Raw genomic sequence first — 20,915 nt, forward strand, 5'->3', positions numbered from 1 at the left:
AACTATAGCGGCGTAACAAACGGCCTCAAACGCCAGTGGCTTAACACAACGATTTATTCTAACATTTATATGGTCAAGGCTTGCTCACGTGGCTTCCTTCATTCAGCACAGGTTGGCTGAGCGGGGAGGTCCAGGACGGCCTTATTCACGCCCTTGGCGGCTGGTGCTGGCTGGCTGCTGGGGCACCTCCGTTCAGGGCTAGCCTTGGAAGGAGCACTTTGGCCACATTCTGTTGTCCAAAGCACCAGCAAAGGCAGCCCAGAGTCAAGGGGTGGAGAAATGGACCCCACCTCTTGATGAGAGGAGCCCAAAGAATTTGTGGTCATCTTTTTCAGTCTTCGACAGAAATCAATCTCTCCTTTGGCTTAGAATAGAAACCATCAGGACTTGCATCTTGGAGGAAGAAGCGTCCAGTGTTCACAATTTGGTGATGCCGATACCATGACCCGGGCTCCATATAAAGCTACAATAAAGACACAGTGGCTCCTTATTTATTTACTATTACCCTCTTGATTGAAGTCACTCTGAGTAATTAGTCTTTCTTGGATTATGCAGGTGGGAATGGATTCTGTGCAGAGTTAGTCCCAGTAGGAGTTTTCCAAGTTATCATTAAAAAGAGCCACGCAATTCTGTTGCCCTTTGCTTATATTACATCTTTCTAAATTCCATTTCTCTGGAATCTGAGGTGGTACAATTTTTTTCCCCCCTAATTTCCTAGCGAAGTGTTTTTCAAGAATGGATCTGTCCTCCTAGCTCCTAGACTTCCATCCTGTGGTTATCCTTAACCCCTCTCCTACTTCTTCAGCTTCTCCACTGGATCCTTCTGCTGACACTCAAACACGACCTCCATCTCATCTTCCATCTCTCATCCTGTCTACTCCCCTTCAGAGTTGAGCTTCTTTGTGGAGTTACTACACATCCAGTATCCACTTCCTCACTTCCCATTCGTTTTCCAACCTACTCCAACATGGATTCTGTCCTGTTATTCCATCAAAAGTGCTTTTGGCAGGGTGAGCAAAATGGGTGAAGATGATCAAAATGTACAAACTTCCAGTTATAAGATAAGTAAGTTCTGGAGATGTAAATGTACAGCATGGTGACTATTATAGAAATACTGTACTGTATACTTGAAAGTTGCTAAGTGAATATATCTTAAAAGTTCTCATCACAAGGAAAATAACTATGTGTTGATAGATGTTAACTTCTTACAGTGATCATTTTGCAATATATATGAAATCATTATGTTGCACACCTGGAACTAATATAATGTCATATGTCAATTATATCTCAATTTTAAAAATTTATCTAAAAAATAATAAAATTCTTTAAATCATTAAAGAAGTATTCAGGGATGATGGAGAATTAGGTCAGCTACTTACTCTCAAATGGTTGGGAGGAGAGGGAAAGGCCTTTGTATCATGCTTGCAACTTTGCTGTAAATTTGAGATTGTTTCAAAATAAAAGGAAAATAATATATGTTAGGTGTCTGGCATTGTCATAAAGACTGTGAGCACCCCACCCAGGTCCCCTTTACCCTTAATTCATCATCCATTCTCCAGCTGGTGTGAATGAAGGAGCTAGCAGGCACAGGCACACCAGAGTGATTCACCCTGCCTCCCTGCCCACCAGCCTCCCCACTTTGGCTTGGAGGTGGCAACCAATGCCTGACTGGCCTAGGGCTACAACAGTCCCACCCCTTGCCTCAAAGTGGGACAGTGGGACAACTCTGCAGTATGATCCCTCCAGAGCACCCTGTGGGTCAGGCCATGAATTTATCTGAGTGCTCATTCTTCGTTGATTCCTTCTGCTTCCCTGAGTCCCTTACAGGCTTACCTTAAAGAGCACACTCTCAAAAATCATGTGCATCTGGGTCCTTGTCTCAAGCAGCTTCTAGGGAATCTCAACTAAGCCAGTTACACACCAGCTCAGTAAATGATAACTATTATTACTGGCATCAATGACAACACCATTAGATGCAATACCAATGCATGTATTATAGGTCTTATTTTATAGGTATGTTGAATCTAAGGTCTCCTAACATCCTTATTTCTCCTGAACTATATTATTTTTATATGGGAAGTTTCTCATCAGAAACAATAGTAGAACTCTGAAGAATGTTCACTTTAGGATTCTGCTTGTAGAATTCTTCCATAAAACAAATAAACACCTAAGTGAGGCTGTTGTCCTGATTAAACTTTTTCCATTCCCCCCCTTCCAGGAAGTCTTTGTGGATTTCCACTCCCAGGTGTGCTGCTAAAACTATGGCTTGGCTTGGATTTGGGGATTCCAATTCTCTGATGTCTTAGCAGCAATAGTTCTCAATCAGAGTAACTAATGTTTGCATTTGTTATCATCTCAATGACTGGATTGTGCTACGACATCTGACATCCTGCAATGCATGGGGCATCACATACAATGAAGGACATCCCAAATTCAGCGTCCAACACACTATCAAATGTCCTGTTGGACATTCATGGAGGTGAAAAACCAGTCTGTAAATATTTGAGCCAAGTCCCTATTAAAGAAAAAAGTGGGTTTGCTAAGGTCACTGGTGCCATTCATGTTGCTAGATCCAGTGGACCTTTCAAGTCCTCATCTACCCTTTCAGTTGACTGCCTCCACCTTACAGACTTTTGTGGGCAATCTTGACATTATCCTGTCTTGGTTTTCCACCAACTCTGCCAACTCTTCAGTCCCCTTAGCCAGCTCCCCCTGCGCTGACCAGCTCCTAAATGTTGTAGTTGCTTTATCTCACACTATACATTCACCATAAGCAACCTCTTTCATTCCCCTAGCTTTAGATGCCATTTCTGTATACAACTTCAAAATTTGTATTTTTTCATTCCATACATAGAACTGTCTGCCTTAGAAACAGGTATGCCCAAAACCCATGCTCCCGAGCTCTTTCCCCCAGGGAACCTCCATGCATCTAGCTTTTTTGTTTCTGTTTTTTTTTTTTTTTTTTTTTACTAGAAACCCTTTCTTTTTCCTCATTTCCCACTTTAAGACCATCAGTCTGTCCTGCCAAACTTCACCTGGACTCTGTCCCCTTCTCGATATACCTCGACCATCACCATCACCTCACTTGGACAACCATGTCCCTGCAAAAGCTATACATGTCACGTCCTCAGAGAAGCCTTCCTAGTTCCCACAATTGAAAGTCAAGTTTATGTGTTACGTCTCCTCTTCTGTCTCTTTGAAATTTAACTTTTTCTTCATGGCACATCTCAATTGGTACCTTACTTAATTACTGTCTGATGTTCTACCTTCCCTGGTAGACAGACAGTAAGCACTATGAAGGTAGCGGTAATTTATTCACCACTGTATCCTGAGCACCAAGCACAGTGCCAGGCTAGGTGAACAAATGAATGATTTGTGTATTTTTTCTCTCCCAGAGAATTATGTTCTATAAATGATAAAGAGCATTATCTTAGTGGCTTACATCCCATTCAATGTTGTTTTTTTCTTTTTTTGACTCTACAAACACATGACATCTGTTTGGCTTTTTTTCTGATTTACAAAATATTTCTTCTCCTAAAAGAAGATGCCTTTTCCTCTTTGGATATGCCTTTTTCCTTTATGAATATGAAGGAGATTACTCAATTGAGCATTAGAGATCACCAGTAAATATTAAAGTACAGGAAAATGTTCAGAACATACATAATAGAAATATTTATAAGTCACTATATGTCCAGACACAAATGGTTTTTAACTTCAGCTTACATTACTTGGGACAACACTGCTGTTTCAAACTACTAGATGTTTTAATAAGAATTGCAAACTGATATATACAAAACAAGAATTTTTTTTAACAACTAGATTGTTTTCTTAAATATTGGTGGTATAAAATGGTAACATCTGCAAGATAAATTATTACACTTAGAAAAAACTATTTTGTGAACTCTGAAATGAATTCCACGTGGGTGAAAAAAAAGTTTTAAAAAGATGATTTGAAATGTGAAATGCTTCTCAAGGTACGTAATTTACTGGTCTTTGAGTTTAGCTGCCAGTGATCTTTAACCGAACAGACATGCAAAAATGCAAGAAGATAAAGTATTCTAAAGCAAAATCGCTAACTGGAATTTCAACATACAAAATCAGTACACCAGAAATCATGTGAAATACTGATGTCAAATTGTTTGGGCAGTGTTTGGGTTTTTGATCATTTGTTAGAGAAATACATTATAATTAAAATGTTTTGGTGCCATTTAAATACTGTTACACAAAAACTCTGATTTTTTGACAAGGACAGAATGTAATACCAGAGAAATCTTCTTTGGATTTTGGAAAGCTTCTTCTCTCTAAAGCAACTTTTCTGAATATGTATCATCAAAAAGTGCAATCTACAGTGATTCATAAATAGTGAAAAATAAGCAATCGTCTTCCTTCATTTTGTTAGGTTTTCATAATAAGGTTAAGTTCTCATTCAACAGGCCCTCTTAGTCAAAAGCAATTTTTGGTTTCTTTGGTAACATACACAAATAACTTCATTCCACGTCTATCATTTCTATTCCATCACTTTCTTTAACATACACCACTGAACCCAAGGCTTTCTCCGAAAAAGATCCTGTGCCAGTATCTTTGCTCCTTGTAAAGTTTTCTTGGTTTGTGTCTTCTAATCTTATTTTCTTGCTGTTTTGAAATAACTGAGTCACTGGTTCCAGTTTGCTTTTCTCAGTCCCTTGCATTAAGTGATCATCCACTTTTGAATCCATACGCAGAGCAGATACCTGAGTAGCAGATTTACTAAGAGAAAATCCCATTGGGACAGCTAAACAAAAATAGTTTGCAGGTCCCTCTTTAAGTAGTGGAGACGTTTCTTCAACTTGATTGCTTGGGGAAAAAATTGTTACAAGTGAATACAGTGGGAATTTCAACTAACTTCACGGCAATGTTTGTTTTAATGAAATTTCATGGTAATGATGCCAAAAATATAAAGTAAAATCGCCTTCCACCTCTCAGTGTTTACATTTTCTTTGTGGAAGGGTTTGCAGGTTCTACAGATTCTCCGAAAGTCTTTTTTTTAAAACGAATTTACTAGATGTTATGTTTCATCACCTGGCAGAAAATAATAGAACTTCTCTACTTAGTCCTGTCTATCATTCTTATTATCAAAAACTTTTAATTTATTATTAATGGATTAAAGAAATAATTACTGAAGGCCAAACACTCTGCTAGGTGTTCTGAAAAAAAAAAAAAAGCTGCCCAAACAACTGTAAACATTTACACACCTAATAATACACTATCAAAATAATGAAGGAAAAACTGACAGAAATGAAGGGAGAAATAGACAGTTCTACAATAATAGTTGGAGATTTCAAAACTCAACTCTCAATAATGGAGAGAACAACCAGACAGGACACAAGTAAGGAAAAAAAGGATTTAAACAACACAATAAACTGACTAGAGCTAACAAACACATACAGAACACTCCACCCAACAACAACAGGATACATATTCTTCTCAAGGGGACATTTTCCAGGACAGACCATATGTTAGGCCACAAATTAAGTCTCAGTAGATTTAAAAAGATGGATATCATACAAAGTATGGATATCATACAAAGTATCTTCTCTGACCACAGTGGGATGAAGTCAGAAATCAACAGAAGTAAAACAGGAAAATTCACATATTTGTGGAAATTAAACAGTATACTCTTAAACAACCAATGGATCAAAGAAATCACAAGGGAAATTTTAAAAAATACTTAGAGATGAAGATAAACAAAAACACAACATATCAAACTTATGGGATGAAACAAAATCAGTACTAAGGGGGGAATTTATAGTTATAAATACTTGCATTAAAAAAATAAGAAAGATCTCAAATCAACAAACTTTACAGCTTAATGAACTAGAAAAAGAAGAAGAAACTAAACCCATTACTAGCAGAAGGAAAGAAACAATAAAGACTAGAGCAGAGATAAATGGAGTAGAGAACAGAAAATAGCGTATAATCAATTAAACCAAAAGTAGTTTTTGAAAAGAGCAACAAAATTGACAAACTTTACCTCGATGGACTAAGAAAACTCAAATTACTAAATCAGAAATGAAAGGGGACATTACTACTGATTCTACAGAAATAAAAAGTATTACAAGAGAGCGCTATGAACAACTGTATGCCAACAAACTGGATATCCTAGCTGAATGGACAAATTCCTAGAAACACAAAACCTACCAAGACTAAGTCAATAAGAAACGAAAATCTGAATAGACCTATGACTGCTCCGACCATTCAGTGGGGGAAAGGGCAGCCTTTTCAACAAAATGTGCTGGGAAAACTGGATATCCACATGCAGAAGGATGAAGTTGGACCCTTACCTAATACCATATACAAAAACTAATGCAAGATGGATCAAAGACCTAAATGTAAGACCTAAAGCTCTAACTTTTAAAAGAAAACATAAGGCAAAAGCTTCCTGAAGGATTTGCAATGATTTGAATACGCCACCAAAGGCAGAGGCAACAAAAGAAAAAATAGGCAAGTTGGAACTTATGAGAATATATAAATTTTGTGCATTAATAGACACTTGAGAGTATAAAGGCAACCCACAGAAGGAGAAAATATTTGCAAACCATATATATGATAAGGGACTAATACCCAGAATATACAGAGAACTGAAACTCAACAACAACAAAATAATCCAATTCAAAATTTGTCAAAGGACTTGAACAGCCATTTCTCCAGAGAAGATATATGAATGGCCAACAATTACATGAAAAAAATGCACACCATCACTAATAATTAGGGAAATTCAGATCACAGCTACCAATTAGATACGGCCTCACAACCATTAGGATAGCTACTATTAAAAAAAACAAACAAACAGAAAATAACAAGTGTTGTTGAAGATGTGGAGAAATTCAAACCATTTTTTTAAAATAATTAATTAATTAATTAATTATTTTTGGCTGCATTGGGTCTTTGTTGCTGCACGCGGGCTTTCTCTAGTTGCGGCGAGTGGGGGCTACTCTTTGTTGTGGTGCGTGGGCTTCTCACTGTGGTGGCTTCTCTTGTTGCAGAGCATGGGCTCTAGGCATGCAGCCTTAAGTAGTTGTGGCACGTGGGCTTCAGTAGTTGTGGCTTGTGGGCTCTAGAGCACAGGCTCAGTAGTTGTGGAGCACGGGCTTAGTTGCTCTGCGGCATGTGGGATCTTCCCAGACCAGGGCTCGAATCCGTGTCCCCTGCATTGCCAGGCGGATTCTTAACAACTACGCCACCAGGGAAGCCCGAAATTCAAACCGTTATGCACTATTGGTGGGAATGTTCAATGGTACAGCTGCTGTGGAAAACAGTGTGGCAGTTCCTCAAATAATTAAAAATAGAATTACCATACGATCCAGCAAACCAACTTCTGGGTCTTGAAGACATATTTGTACACTCATGTACAAATAACATAAGCTATTATTCACAATAGCTAAAATGTGGAAGCAACTCAAGTGTCCCTCGATGGATCATAGGTAAGCAAAATGTGGTATATAAATATGATGAAATATTCAGCATTAAAAAGGAGGAAATTCTGCAATATGCTAAAACGTGATGAACCTTGAGCACATTATGCTAAGTGAAATAACTCATAAAGACAAATACTGTATGACTCTACTTACATGAGGTACCTAGAAGTCAAAATCATAGAGACAGAAAGTAGAATGGTGGTTGCCATGGGGAGCTGTTGTTTAAGGGGTATAGACTTTCAATTTTACAAGATGAAAAGAGTTCTGGAGATAAACGGTGGTGATGACAGCACAACATTATGAATATATTTAATACACTGAACTATACACCTAAGAATGGCTAAGATGCTACATTTTATGTTACATGTATTTTACCACAATACAAAAAACTAAAGAAAAAAAAAGATGTCCAATAAAGATACAGTATTTTTTATTACCAATGCCCAATCTGCTTAGAGAGATGAGCATGCAACATGGAGGGAGGGGCTTGGAAAGGTTGTGAAAGGAGGGGGCCTACGTCAGGGTTGGGCTTTGAAAGATGGTCAGGAATTTGGTAAGCAGAGTTGACCAGAATGGCAGAAGGGACCAGAGCTTGTTAGAGAACAGTGATCTACTGAAGAAGCTCTAGCAGCAACTTGAGATCTGGAACCCACTCCACAGCTGTGAATGAAAGCACTTACCCATCTTTTAGAATGTATTTCTTTAATATTTAGGTACTGGAGTTATCTTTTATGAGTTTACAATTCCATCCCCATCAAGCCCTAATCATTTACTGACAGAAGATTTCTAAAGATATCATCTTGAAACCTTGTTTATCCATATTCGTGATTGAATATCAGTGTTTAATCTGTAACAGAACAGAGTCCAGGGTCTACTGTAGTATCCTAAACATAGTAGTTACTCAAATATTGTTAGTATAACAAATACCTGTTTCTTAGATTTGGAAATTGAAGATGAATTTTTTTCTCATCAAGTGAATATCCAATACTACCTTCAAATGAGTAAAAGTGAGTTTATTCTGTTCTTTGGTTCCTCCTCTTTGATTACTTAAAAGGGAAACACTCCTCTCAAAAATGCGTAAGTTGAATCTAATCATGAGGAAACAACCAGATAAACCCAAATTGAGAGACATTATATAAAATAAATAACCTGTACTCAAAAATGTCAATGTATGAAAGACAAAGAGAAGTTGAGGAACTGCTCCAGATTAAAGGATACTAAAGAGACATGATTTCCAAATGTAGTCAATGATCCTGAATTGGGAGGTGGGTGGGCTGGAACGTGGAGGAAATGTAGTACAAAGGCCACTTCCTGGAAAACTGGACAATTTGAATGTGGATGGTTTATTAGATAATAATGTTGCATCACTGTTAAATCCCCTGATTGGGATAATTGTATTGTGGTTATATTAGTGAATGTCCTTGGTCTCAGGAGATAACATGCTGACATAGGGGTAAAGGATCATATCTACAACTTGCTTTCAAATTATCTAGCGAGAGATAGATACAGAGAGAAAGTAACATATGCAAAACATTAATGACTCTAGGTGGGAAAGGATAAAAAATTGTTCAGTGTATTATTTTTGCTAAACTTCTATATGTTTAAAACTTTTTCAAAATACAAAGTTAAAAAAAAATTAAAGGGACTTCCCTGGTGGTGCAATGGTTAAGACTCCACGCTCCCAATGCAGGGGGCCCGGGTTCGATCCCTGGTCAGGGAACTAGATCCCACATGCATGCCGCAACTAACAGTTCACATGCCACAACTAAGGAGCCCATGTGCCACAACTAAGGAGCCTGCCTGCCACAACTAAGACCTGGTGCAACCAAATTAAAAAAAAAATTAAAAAGAAAATACTAACAAAACTATAAAACATACCACATTTGAAATTGACAGAGGGTAAAATAATGGTAATGTATATAATTACCAACTGGCACATTAAACTTCACTCTAACAGAGGGACTGAGAAGGAATGAAATGCAATAGGTTAGATTTGGCCCTATGAGTCTCACCTTAACTTCTCTGGGATCTTGAGGACAGGAAGGGAGAAGAAGTCTATTGGGGGCATCTCTGACCTAGTATTTTGGTTGCCATTCAAAAGAAATCTTGTATGCATATAGAAGAATAAAGATCTATAAAGAGCTAAATAAATTTGGACATACACACACAAAAAGCACAGAGATTGCCTTAGCAGATTTTAAGATATGCTACAAAGTCAAAGTAACAAAAACAGTGTAGTACAGGTGCAGGAACAAATAAATGACTAATAAAACATGACAGAGCTCCAGCATGGATATAGGTATGTGCAGGAGCTTCACATATGATAAAGGTGGCATCATACAGCAAAGGGGATAGAAGAGACTAAGTTTAGTATGATAGTACTGTGAATGCTGGCTCACTATGTGGACAAAAACAAAGCAAGATCCCTACCTCATATACCAAAGTGGACTCCTAATGAAGTAAAGACCTAAATGTGAATGGTAGAACCATAAATGCAGTTTTTAAAATGTAAGACAATGTATTTGTCACCATAGGGTGGAGAAGGATTTCTAGAATAAGAACTAGAAAGTTTAAACAATAAGTAAGAAAACATATGGATCTGACCACTCACAATTAAGAACTTCTGTTCAATAAAGAAACTGTAAACAGGAGGCCCTGAACCAAGATGGCGGAGTAGAAGGACGTGCTCTCACTCCCTCTTGCAAGAACACCAGAATCACAACTAACTGCTGAACAATCATCAACAGAAAGACACTGGAACTCACCAAAAAAGATACCCCACATCCAAAGACAAAGGAGAAGCCACAATGAGACGGTAGAAGGGGCACAATCACAATAAAATCAAATCCCATAACTGCTGGGTGGGTGACTCACAAACTGGAGAACACCCACAGAAGTCCACCCACTGGAGTGAAGGTTCTGAGCCCCACATCACGCTTCCCAACATGGGGGTCCAGCAACGGGAGGAGGAATTCCTAGAGAATCAGACTTTGAAGGCTAGCGGGATTTCATTGCAGGACTTTGACAGGACTGGGGGAAACAGAGACTCCACTCTTGGAGGGCACACACAAAGTAGTGTGCACACTGGGACCCAGGGGAAGGAGCAGTGACCCCAGGGGAGACTGAACCAGACCTACCTGCTAGTGTTGGAGGGTCTCCTGAAGAGGCGGGAGGTGGCTGTGTCTCACCGGGAGGACAAGGACACTGGCAGCAGAAGTTCTGGGAAGTACTCCTTGGCGTGAGCCCTTCCAGAGTCTGTCATTAGCCCCACCAAGGAGCTCAGGTAGGCTCCAGTGTTGGGTTTCCTCAGGCCAAACAACCAACAGGGAGGGAACCCAGCCCCACCCATCAGCAGTCAAGTGGATTAAACTTTTACTGAGCTCTGCCCACCAGAGCAACAGTCAGCTCTACCCACCACCAGTCCCTCCCATCAGGAAACTTACACAAGCCGCTTCGACAGCCACATCCACCAGAGGGCAGACAGCAGAAGCAAGAAGAACTACAATCCTGCAGGCTGTGGAACAAAAACCACCTTCACAGAAAGAGAGACAAGATGAAAAGGCAGAGGGCTATGTACCAGATGAAGGAACAAGATAAAACCCTAGAAAAACAACTAAATGAAGTGGAGATAGGCAACCTTCCAGAAAAAGAATTCAGAATAATGATAGTGAAGATGATCCAGGACCTCGGAAAAAGAATGGAGGCAAAGATCGAGAAGATGAAAGAAATGTTTAACAAAGACCTAGAAGAATTAAAGAACAAACAAACAGAGATAAACAATACAGTAACTGAAATGAACACTACACTAGAAGGAATCAATAGCAGAATAACTGAGGCAGAACTGATAAGTGACCTGGAAGACAGAATGGTGGAATTCACTGCTGCGGAACAGAATAAAGAAAAAAGAATGAAAAGAAATGAAGACAGCCTAAGAGACCCCTGGGAAAACACTAAACACAACAACATTCGCATTATAGGGGTCCCAGAAGAAGAGAGAGAGAAAGGACCTGAGAAAATATTTGAAGAGATTATAGTCGAAAACTTCCCTAACAGGGGAAAGGAAATAGCCACCTAAGTCCAGGAAGCGCAGAGAGTCCCATACAGGAAAATCCCAAGGAGAAACATGCCGAGACACATAGTAATCAAATTGGCAAAAATTAAAGATGAAGAAAAATTATTGAAGCCACCGAGGGAAAAACGACAAATAACATACAAGGGAACTCCCATAAGGTTAACAGCTGATTTCTCAGCAGAAACTCTACAAGCCACAGGGGAGTGGCATGATATACTTAAAGTGATGTAAGGGAAGAACCTACAACCAAGATTACTCTACCTGGCAAGGATCTCATTCAGATTCGATGGAGAAATCAAAGCTTTACAGACAAGCAAAAGCTAAGAGAATTCAGCACCACCAAACCAGCTCTACAACAAATGCTAAAGGAACTTCTCTAAGTGGGAAACACAAGAGAAGAAAAGGACCTACAAAAACAAACCCAAAACAATTAAGAAAATGGTCATAGGAACATACATATCGATAATTACCTTAAATGTGAATGCATTAAATGCTCCAACCAAAAGACACAGGCTCGCTGAATGGATACAAAATCAAGACCCATATATATGCTGCCTACAAGAGATCCACTTCAGACCTAGGCACACATACAGACTGAAAATGAGGGGATGGAAAAAGATACTCCATGCAAGTGGAAATCAAAAGAAAGCTAGAGTAGTAATACTCGTATCAGATAAAAGAGACTAAAAAAAAGGATGCTACAAGAGACAAGGAAGGACATTACATAATGATCAAGGGATCAATCCAGGAAGAAGATATAACAATTATAAATATATATGCACCCAACATAGGAGCACCTCAATACATAAGGCAACTGCTAACAGCTATAAAAGAGGAAATCGACGGTAACACAGTAATAGTGGGGGACTTTAACACCTCACACCAATGGACAGATCCTCCAAACATAAAATTAATAAGGTAACACAAGGTTTAAATGTCACAATAGACCAGATAGATTTAATTGACATTTATAGGACATTCCATCCAAAAACAGCAGATTACACTTTCTTCTCAAGTGCGCATGGAACATTCTCCAGGATAGATCACATCTTTCGTCACAAATCAAGCCTCAGTAAATTTAAGAAAATTGAAATCATATCAAGCATCTTTTCTGACCACAACGTTATGAGATTAGAAATGTATTACAATGAAAAAAAACGTAAAAAACACAAACACATGGAGGCTAAACAATACGTTACTAAATAATCAAGAGATCACTGAAGAAATCAAAGAGGAAATCAAAAAATACCTAGAGACAAATGACAATGAAAACACGACGATCCAAAACCTATGGGATGCAGCAAAAGCAGTTCTAAGAGGGAAGTTTATAGCTATACAAGCCTACCTCAAGAAACTAGAAAAATCTCAAATAAACAATCTAAACTTACACCTAAAGCAATTAGAGAAAGAAGAACAAATAAAACCCAAAGTTAGCAGAAGGAAAGAAATCATAAAGATCAGAGCAGAAATAAATGAAATAGAAACAAAGAAAACAATAGCAAAGATCAATAAAACTAAAAGCTGGTTCTTTTAGAAGATAAACAAAACTGATAAAACATTAGCCAGACTCATCAAGAAAAACAGTGAGAGGACTCAAATCAATAAAATTAGAAACGAAAAAGGAGAGGTTACAACAGACACTGCAGAAATACAAAGCATCCTAAGAGACTACTACAAGCAACTCTATGCCAATAAAATGGACAACCTGGAAGAAATGGACAAATTCTTAGCAAGGTATAACCTTCTAAGACTGAACCAGGAAAAAATAGAAAATATGAACAGACCAATCACAAGTAATGAAATTGAAACTGTGATTAAAAATCTTCCAACAAACAAAAGTCCAGGACCAGATGGCTTCACAGGTGAATTCTATCAAACATTTAGAGAAGAGCTAACACCTATCCTTCTCAAACTCTTCCAAAAATTGCGGAGGAAGGAACATTCCCAAATTCATTCTATGAGGCCACCATCACCCTGATACCAAAACCAGACAAAGATACTACAAAAAAAGAAAATTACAGACCAATATCACTGATGAATATAGATGCAAAAATCCTCAACAAAATACTAGCAAACAGAATCCAACAACGCATTAAAAGGATCATACACCATGATCAAGTGGGATTTATCCCAGGGATGCAAGGATTCTTCAATATACGCAAATCAATCAATGTGATACACCATATTAACAAATTGAAGAATAAAAACTATATGATCATCTCAATAGACGCAGAAAAAGCTTTTGACAAAATTCAACACCCATTTATGATAAAAACTCTCCATGAAGTGGGCATAGAGGGAACCTCCTCAACATAATAAACGCCATATACAACAAACCCAGAGCAAACATCATTCTCAATGGTGAAAAACTGAAAGCATTTCCTCTAAGATCAGAAACAAGACAAGGATGTCCACTCTCACCACTGTTATTCAACATAGTTCTGGAAGTCCTAGCCACGGCAATCAGAGAAGAAAAAGAAATAAGAGGAATACAAATTGGAAAAGAAGAAGTAAAACTGTCACTGTTGGCAGATGACATGATACTATACATAGAGAATCCTACAGATGCTACTAGAGCTAATCAATGAATTTGGTAAAGTTGCAGGATACAAAATTAATGCACAGAAATCTCTTGCATTCCTATACACTAATGATGAAAAATCTGAAAGAGAAAATAAGGAAACACTCCCATTTACCACTGCCACAAAAAGAATAAAATACCTAGGAATAAACCTACCTAAGGAGACAAAAGAACTGTATGCAGAAAACTATAAGACACTGATGAAAGGAATTAAAGATGATACCAACAGATGGAGAGATATACCATGTTCTTGGATTAGAAGAATCAATATTGTGAAAATGACTATACTACCCAAAGCAATCTACAGATTCAATGCAATCCCTATCAAATTACCAATGGCATTTTTTATGGAACTAAAACAAAAAAATTTTAAATTTGTATGGAGACACAAAAGACCCCGAATAGCCCAAGCAGTCTTGAGGGAAAAAAACGGAGCTGGAGGAATCAAACTCCCTGACTTCAGACTGTACCAGAAAGCTACAGTAATCAAGACAATATGGTACTGGCACAAAAACAGAAATATAGATCAATGGAACAGGATAGAAAGCCCAGAGATAAACCCCTGCACCGATGTTCAACTAATCTATGACAAAGGAGGCAAGGATATACAATGGAGAAAAGACAGTCTCTTCAATAAGTGGTGCTGGGAAAACTGGACAGCTGCATGTAAAAGAATGAAATTAGAACACTCTCTAACACCATACGCAAAGATAAACTCAAAATGGATTAGAGACGTAAATGTAAGACTGGACACTATAAAACTCTTAGAGGAAAATATAAGAAGAACACTCTTTGACATAAATCGCAGCAAGATCTTTTTTGATCCACCTCCTAGAGTAATGGAAATAAAAACAAAAATAAACAAATGGGACCTAATGAAACTTCAAAGCTTTTGCACAGCAAAGGAAACCATAAACAAGATGAAAAGACAACCCTCAGAATGGGAGAAAATATTTGCAAACGAATCAACAGACAAAGGATTAATCTCCAAAATATATAAATAGCTCATGCAGCTCAATATTAAAAAAACAAACAACCCAATCCAAAAATGGGCAGAAGACGTAAATAGACATTTCACCAAAGAGGACATACAGATGGCCAAGAAGCACATGAAAAGCTGCTCAACATCACTAATTATTAGAGAAATGCAAATCAAAACTACAATGAGGTATCACCTCACACCAGTTAGAATGGGCATCATCAGAAAATCTACAAACAACAAATGCTGGAGAGGGTGTGGAGAAAAGGGAACCCTCTTGCACTGTTGGTGGGAACGTAAATTGATACAGCCACTATGGAGAACAGTATGGAGGTTCCTTAAAAAACTAAAAATAGAATTACCATATGATCCAGCAATCCCACTACTGGGCATATACCCAGAGAAAACCATAATTCAAAAAGACACATGCACCCCAATGTTCATTGCAGCACTATTTACAATAGCGAGGTCATGGAAGCAACCTAAATGCCCACCAACAGATGAATGGATAAAGAAGATGTGGTACATATATACAATGGAATATTACTCAGCCATAAAAAGGAACGAAATTGGGTCATTTGTTGAGATGTGGATGGATCTAGAGACTGTCATACAGAGTGAAGTAAGTCAGAAAGAGAAAAACAAATATCGTATATTAACTCATATATGTGGAACCTAGAAAAATGGTACAGGTGAACCGGTTTGCAGGGCAGAAATTGAGACACAGATGTAGAGAACAAACGTATGGTCACCAAGGGGGAAAGCGGCAGGGGGGTGGTGGTGGTGGTGGTGTGATGAATTGGGCGATTGGGATTGACATGTATACACTGATGTGTATAAAATTGATGACTAATAAGAACCTGCTGGATAAAAAAATAAATAAAATAAAATTCAAAAAAAAAAGAAACTGTAAACAAAGTTCGAACAACAGAGAAAGGACTGGAAGATGTGCTGTCCAATTTGACAAGGGATTTATAGCTAAAGTATAACAAGAACAACTATGAATTAACAAGGAAAAAGGAAACCCATTAGAAAAATGGGCAAAGGATAGAGAGACATAATTCACAGATTGGAGAATCCTCAAAAGATAATGTGTGCATAAAGCGATGTTCAAACTTATTAGAAATCAGAGAAATGCAAGTTTGCTACCATCAGAATGGCAAAAAGGTGGGTAGCACCGAGTATTTAGTAGAATGCAGGAAACCTTGTGCATTGCTGATGGAGTAATTTTTAATTCCTACCTCACATTCCACATCCAATCCTTCAATGAATCCTGTTTCTGTTTCTACCCTTACCTATGCCTCCCCACTGTTTGTTCTTCTAACTGTATCTGGAATGAGCCTTTTAAAACATAAACCAGATCACATCCATCCTCTGCTCAACACGCTCTAGTTACTTCCCATCACAGAGTAAAGCCAAATTCTCTACCTAACAAGTCTCCAGCTGTGGTAGGCAGAAGAATGGTCTCCAAAGAAGTCCACATCCTAATCCCCACAACCTGTGAATGTTCTGTTACATGGCAAGGGGGAATTAAGGTTGCCAATCAACCTACCTTGAGGTGGGGAGATAACCCTGGGCTAATTGGTGGCTATGAATATAATCACAAGGTTCTTTATAAGTGAGGGAGAGGGGAATTCCCTGGCGGTCCAGTGGTTAGGACTTGGCACTCTCACTGCCAAGGGCCTGGGTTCGATCCCTGGTTGGGGAACTAAGATCTCAGAAGCCACTCAGTGCAGCAAAAAAAGAAAAAAGAAGAAAAAGTGAGGGACAGACAGGAATGTCACTGTTAGAGTGATGACTGGCCATCGCTGGCTTTGAAGATAGAAGGGGACCACAAGCTAATAAGCAAAGCGGGCAGCCTGTAGCAGCTGGAAAGGCAAGAAAACAGATGCTCCCCTAGAACCTCCAGAAGGAATGCAGCCCTGCTGACATCTCACTATTAGCCCAGTGAGATCCATTTTGGATTCTAACCTCCAGGACTGTAAGATAATAAATTGGTGTTGCTTAAAGCTACCACATTTGTGCCAAACTGTTACAGCAGCAATAGGAAACAGATACACCAGTAACATTCTGTCATCCCAAACTCTTCTCTCCACTCTGCCCCCGCCCCATGACCTCATTGCTGTTCCTCCAGCACATGCCTCAGGGCCCTCCTCTGCTTCAGGGCCCAGGCACTGACAGTTCCCTCAGCCTGAAGCAATTTCTGAATTGCAAACCACTTCTGATGGGGATGATTAGTGGAGCTAACTGACTTCTGCTTCTGTCCAGGATGGAGTAACATGGACCAGATTTATCCTCACGCCTTAAACATCTTAAAAACAGACAAAACACATGAAACAATGGTTTTTAGATACTGGACAATAGGTAGTACAGGAGAGTGATCCCTAAGAGAAAGGAGATAAGGTTAAGTCCTATGAATGCTCAGTGCCTGGAAATTTTAGGCTTCAGCACAAGGAACCCTAAAATTGAGTCTGGTCACTTCAGTGAACTGAGAAGACAGACTTCAGAGTTTGCAGAGGCCAAGATGGCTAGAATTTGTGGAGAGAGGAGAGAGGTGCGGTGAGAGAGCGAGCTCCAGAGATCTGCAGAAGATTCCCCACAATTCTTTGGCTGAATACTGATCAGTGTATGTATGTAAAAAAACTATTGAGCCCTGGGGAAAAAAACAGCAAAAAGGAGAAGGCAGAATAGTACTTAGAGCCTACACAGGACCAAGAATAGAGTTCTCACCAGTCAGAGTAGAAAGAACTCTTAATATACTGGACATTGAATAGACTCCTCAGAAAGGTATTGCCTCCGTAATGGGGTCAAATTAGCCCTAAATAAAGACTATTTTGGACCTAACAAAGCTTAAAAGCAAGCTTCTAAAGCAGGTCTGTCCAACAGGACTTTTTGCAATGATGGAAATATCCTATATGGACTGTCTAATATAGTAGCCACTAGCCACGTGTGGATGTTGGCAGGCGAGAATTCTACTACTGAATGACCGATGCAAGCTGGATGTTGGAATTTGAAATATACAGAATACAAATGAGGAACTAAATTTTAAATTTTATTTAATTTTATTAATACAAAGTCAAATAGCCACATGTAGCTAGTGGTTACTATTTTCAACAGGGCAGCTCAAAAGGATCAAACTGTTTCCAAGTAAACTTACTGCATCTCAGAACAAAGCCTAAATATATTTACAGAAAAACCAAAACCAAAACCTCCAGCACCCAACAATGTCAAATCTGCAACGTCTGGCAGCCAATAAAAACTCACCAGGCATGAAAACAAGCAGAAGAATGTGATGCATAACCAGGAGGAAAAAAAATCGGTTAATAGAAACAATGCCAAGAATGAGACAGATGATAGAATTAGTATACAACAGCTATTTTAAATATATTCCATATTTCCCAAAGCATGGGCATGATGAAGTGAGAAATGAAAGACATTAAAAAAAAAATCAAACTGGAATCCAAAGATGAAAAATACAAATCAGACATGAAAAATATCGTGGATGGGAGTAACACTGCCAAAGGAAAGAACAGTGAGCTTTAAGATATATCAATACAAACTATCCAATTAAAAAAAAAATGAACAGAGCATCAGTTAGCTGCAGAACAGCAAAAAGCAGCTTAACATGTGTATAATTTTTTTTTTAAGAGGACCAGGGAGGTACCGAGGAAGAAAAAAGGCGAGAGGTTTTCGTAGCGAAGCTTGTGAAATGATGGAGAAACCCGATCTTAGACTTGCACAGGAGTATCTATCACAAGGGAGAGAGCTCAGGTGCTATAAAAGGATTAGGTGGGGCAGGATGGGGCACTCAGCACTCTTTGGGTTTCCACAGAGGGAAGAAAATTTTCACTTTCTTGGGCTGAAGGAGGAAGTCAACAGTCCTTGATAGGAAAAGAAAGGAAACTCTTCACGCCCTGGTCTGGCTTTAAAATGATCTTTTCGCTACATTCTTTCCAAAGACTGTTTAGTAACATCTAGGTGGCGTACATAAATGCTTAAACTCGTCTAATTTTTTCCCTAAAGGAAGTACTTTCCTACCTCCTATATTAACAATCCCCTTCTCCCCACAAGCCTTCAACTCCATCTTAAGAGTTTTGTACATTTTTCCCCATTTCTTTTCAATAATGCTAGATCATGAGAACATTTTATTCAAAATAATCTTAGTATTTTAAGAGGAAATGAGATTACACTTTGTTTTCCCTAAAAGAACTTTTCAGGATGGTCTTTGAGAGCTCATGCTTCTTTGTAACTTATTTTATCAGTTAGGTATAATTATATTTCACAGGAAATGTATCTCTTGGGACCTCTGACTTCTTTATCTAAAATAACAGGGACACGATTTAATTTTTTAGTATCTAGCTATACTTACAAAGTATATGATATATGAAAATATTGCTACAAAATATGAGAATATGTACTGGCACAAATAACAAATAAAATGTACTGGCATAAAAAAATCAGCAGAGATTGGAAAAATACATTGTGGGAGAAAAATGAGTACTCACCTGGTAAAAACAGGAACTGTTAGTCTCTTCAAATGTGAGATTACTTTTGAAATACACAGGTGAATACTATACCAAGATCATCAGAGAACAGCTATGAAAACCTAGTTTATTTCATCTGTAGGAAAAGACGGGGATAAAGCCACCATTAGAGTTCAGAAGCCCTTGGGTTACTTAAGAAAAGTGGAACATGTTAAACATTAAGAAATGGTAAAAAGACAATATTTCCTTTCCAGCTGAGCTCCAAAAATTTGGCAGAATAATGCAATTCTCATTCTTTTTCCCTAAAAAGTTCATTTCTTCATTTTTAGGTAATGTGGTCAATATTAACATAGTTGGATGGCCAAAAATAATATTACACCTGGTTAAGTTAAATGAGTGTTCCCAGACTGAAGGCTCCTAATTGAGAGGACAAGTTTAAACGGTATTAAACAGGAGCAGAATCTGTACAATATTAAATATCAAGTGATATTTCTTTTTTTTGTTAACCATAATCAGTTTTTCTTCAAAGGGGACTTGGAGAAGGCCTGGCTTGTGGAGAAGGCATACCGGTCAGGAACCTGCGCTGTCATCATTAGTTCTGTCACTCCCAGATTCAACCCAGACTGGATGGTGCCGGGCGGACGGGGCTCGGGGTCCGCAGGCTCCCCAGACTGCAGGCTGCGGGCGCTCACCCCAACAGGCCGGTCTCTCCCCCGAGGCTGCAAGCAGCAGCACCCGACCCGGGAGGCTCCCCGCAAACAGGCCCCTGACTGCGGACCGAGAGCGCACCACCCTCCCAGCGCCCAAGAGCAACTCTGCGGAGTAACGAATTCACTGAACGCGGGTCCAGAATGGTACCCGATCCCTGGGGAAAATAGCACAAAAAAGCGGCAGCAAAGCAGCAGGTGTCCCAGAGCTAACTGAAGGCAGCCGGAGGGAATAGAGCCCTGCGCATGCGCATTCCACTCAGGTGCGCTCGTCGCCCCCAGGGAATAAGGAAAAAGTCTTGGAAAAGGGGAGAGCGGCTGGTTACTAGGAGACGGGACGCTCGGAGGGGGGGGGGTCTAGACGCTGCGTGGGCGTGCGCCTGCGCGGCGCGGATAGACCAGGAAGAGGCCTTATCCTCAAGCGCCCTGTAAGGCGGACAGGATGACTTACGCGTCGCTACGTGCGTGGGTGCGAGCGCGCGGCGTGTAGTTCCCGCGAGAGGGAGGGTCGTGCCAGGTACGCGTGCGCACAGGGACTTGGGGCGCGCTGTACGGAAGCGGAGTGAAGGCGCCGGGGAGGTGGAGGACGAGCCCCCTCAGGTACAGAGCGTGAGGGCGGGGCCGACGGCGGCGCAGGC

General features: G+C 39.4%; 2 protein-coding genes across 8 annotated transcripts in view; one reads left to right on the forward strand and one right to left on the reverse strand.

Moving 5' to 3' along the window:
- Positions 1–3,002: 3,002 nt before the first annotated feature.
- On the reverse strand, positions 3,003–20,912 carry C12H2orf15 (chromosome 12 C2orf15 homolog). 2 transcript variants are annotated; one of them, XM_057558355.1, is made up of 3 exons: positions 20,729–20,912; positions 19,592–19,706; positions 3,003–4,833 (listed from the first exon to the last, which is right to left on the reverse strand). In XM_057558355.1, exon 3 carries the CDS (start codon positions 4,761–4,763, stop codon positions 4,488–4,490), a length of 276 nt encoding a protein of 91 aa, XP_057414338.1. In that variant the 5' UTR covers positions 4,764–4,833; positions 19,592–19,706; positions 20,729–20,912; the 3' UTR covers positions 3,003–4,487. The 2 variants fall into 2 exon arrangements, with proteins under 2 accessions (XP_057414338.1, XP_057414339.1); XM_057558356.1 differs by lacking the exon at positions 20,729–20,912 and adding an exon at positions 20,138–20,707.
- The window catches only part of TSGA10 (testis specific 10), a 104,733-nt gene continuing 104,495 nt past the window's right edge, over positions 20,678–20,915 (forward strand). For 2 of the 6 annotated variants that reach the window (XM_057558347.1, XM_057558348.1), the window contains exon 1: positions 20,788–20,877. The gene's annotated coding sequence lies outside the window, so the exon portion shown is untranslated. Of the gene's footprint in view, positions 20,878–20,915 lie in introns of all 6 variants that reach the window. The other 4 variants (XM_057558346.1, XM_057558353.1, XM_057558350.1 and 1 more) reach the window with 3 other exon arrangements.

The sequence above is a fragment of the Balaenoptera acutorostrata genome, chromosome 12 (genome assembly GCF_949987535.1).
Source record: "Balaenoptera acutorostrata chromosome 12, mBalAcu1.1, whole genome shotgun sequence".
Classification (NCBI taxonomy): domain Eukaryota; kingdom Metazoa; phylum Chordata; class Mammalia; order Artiodactyla; family Balaenopteridae; genus Balaenoptera; species Balaenoptera acutorostrata.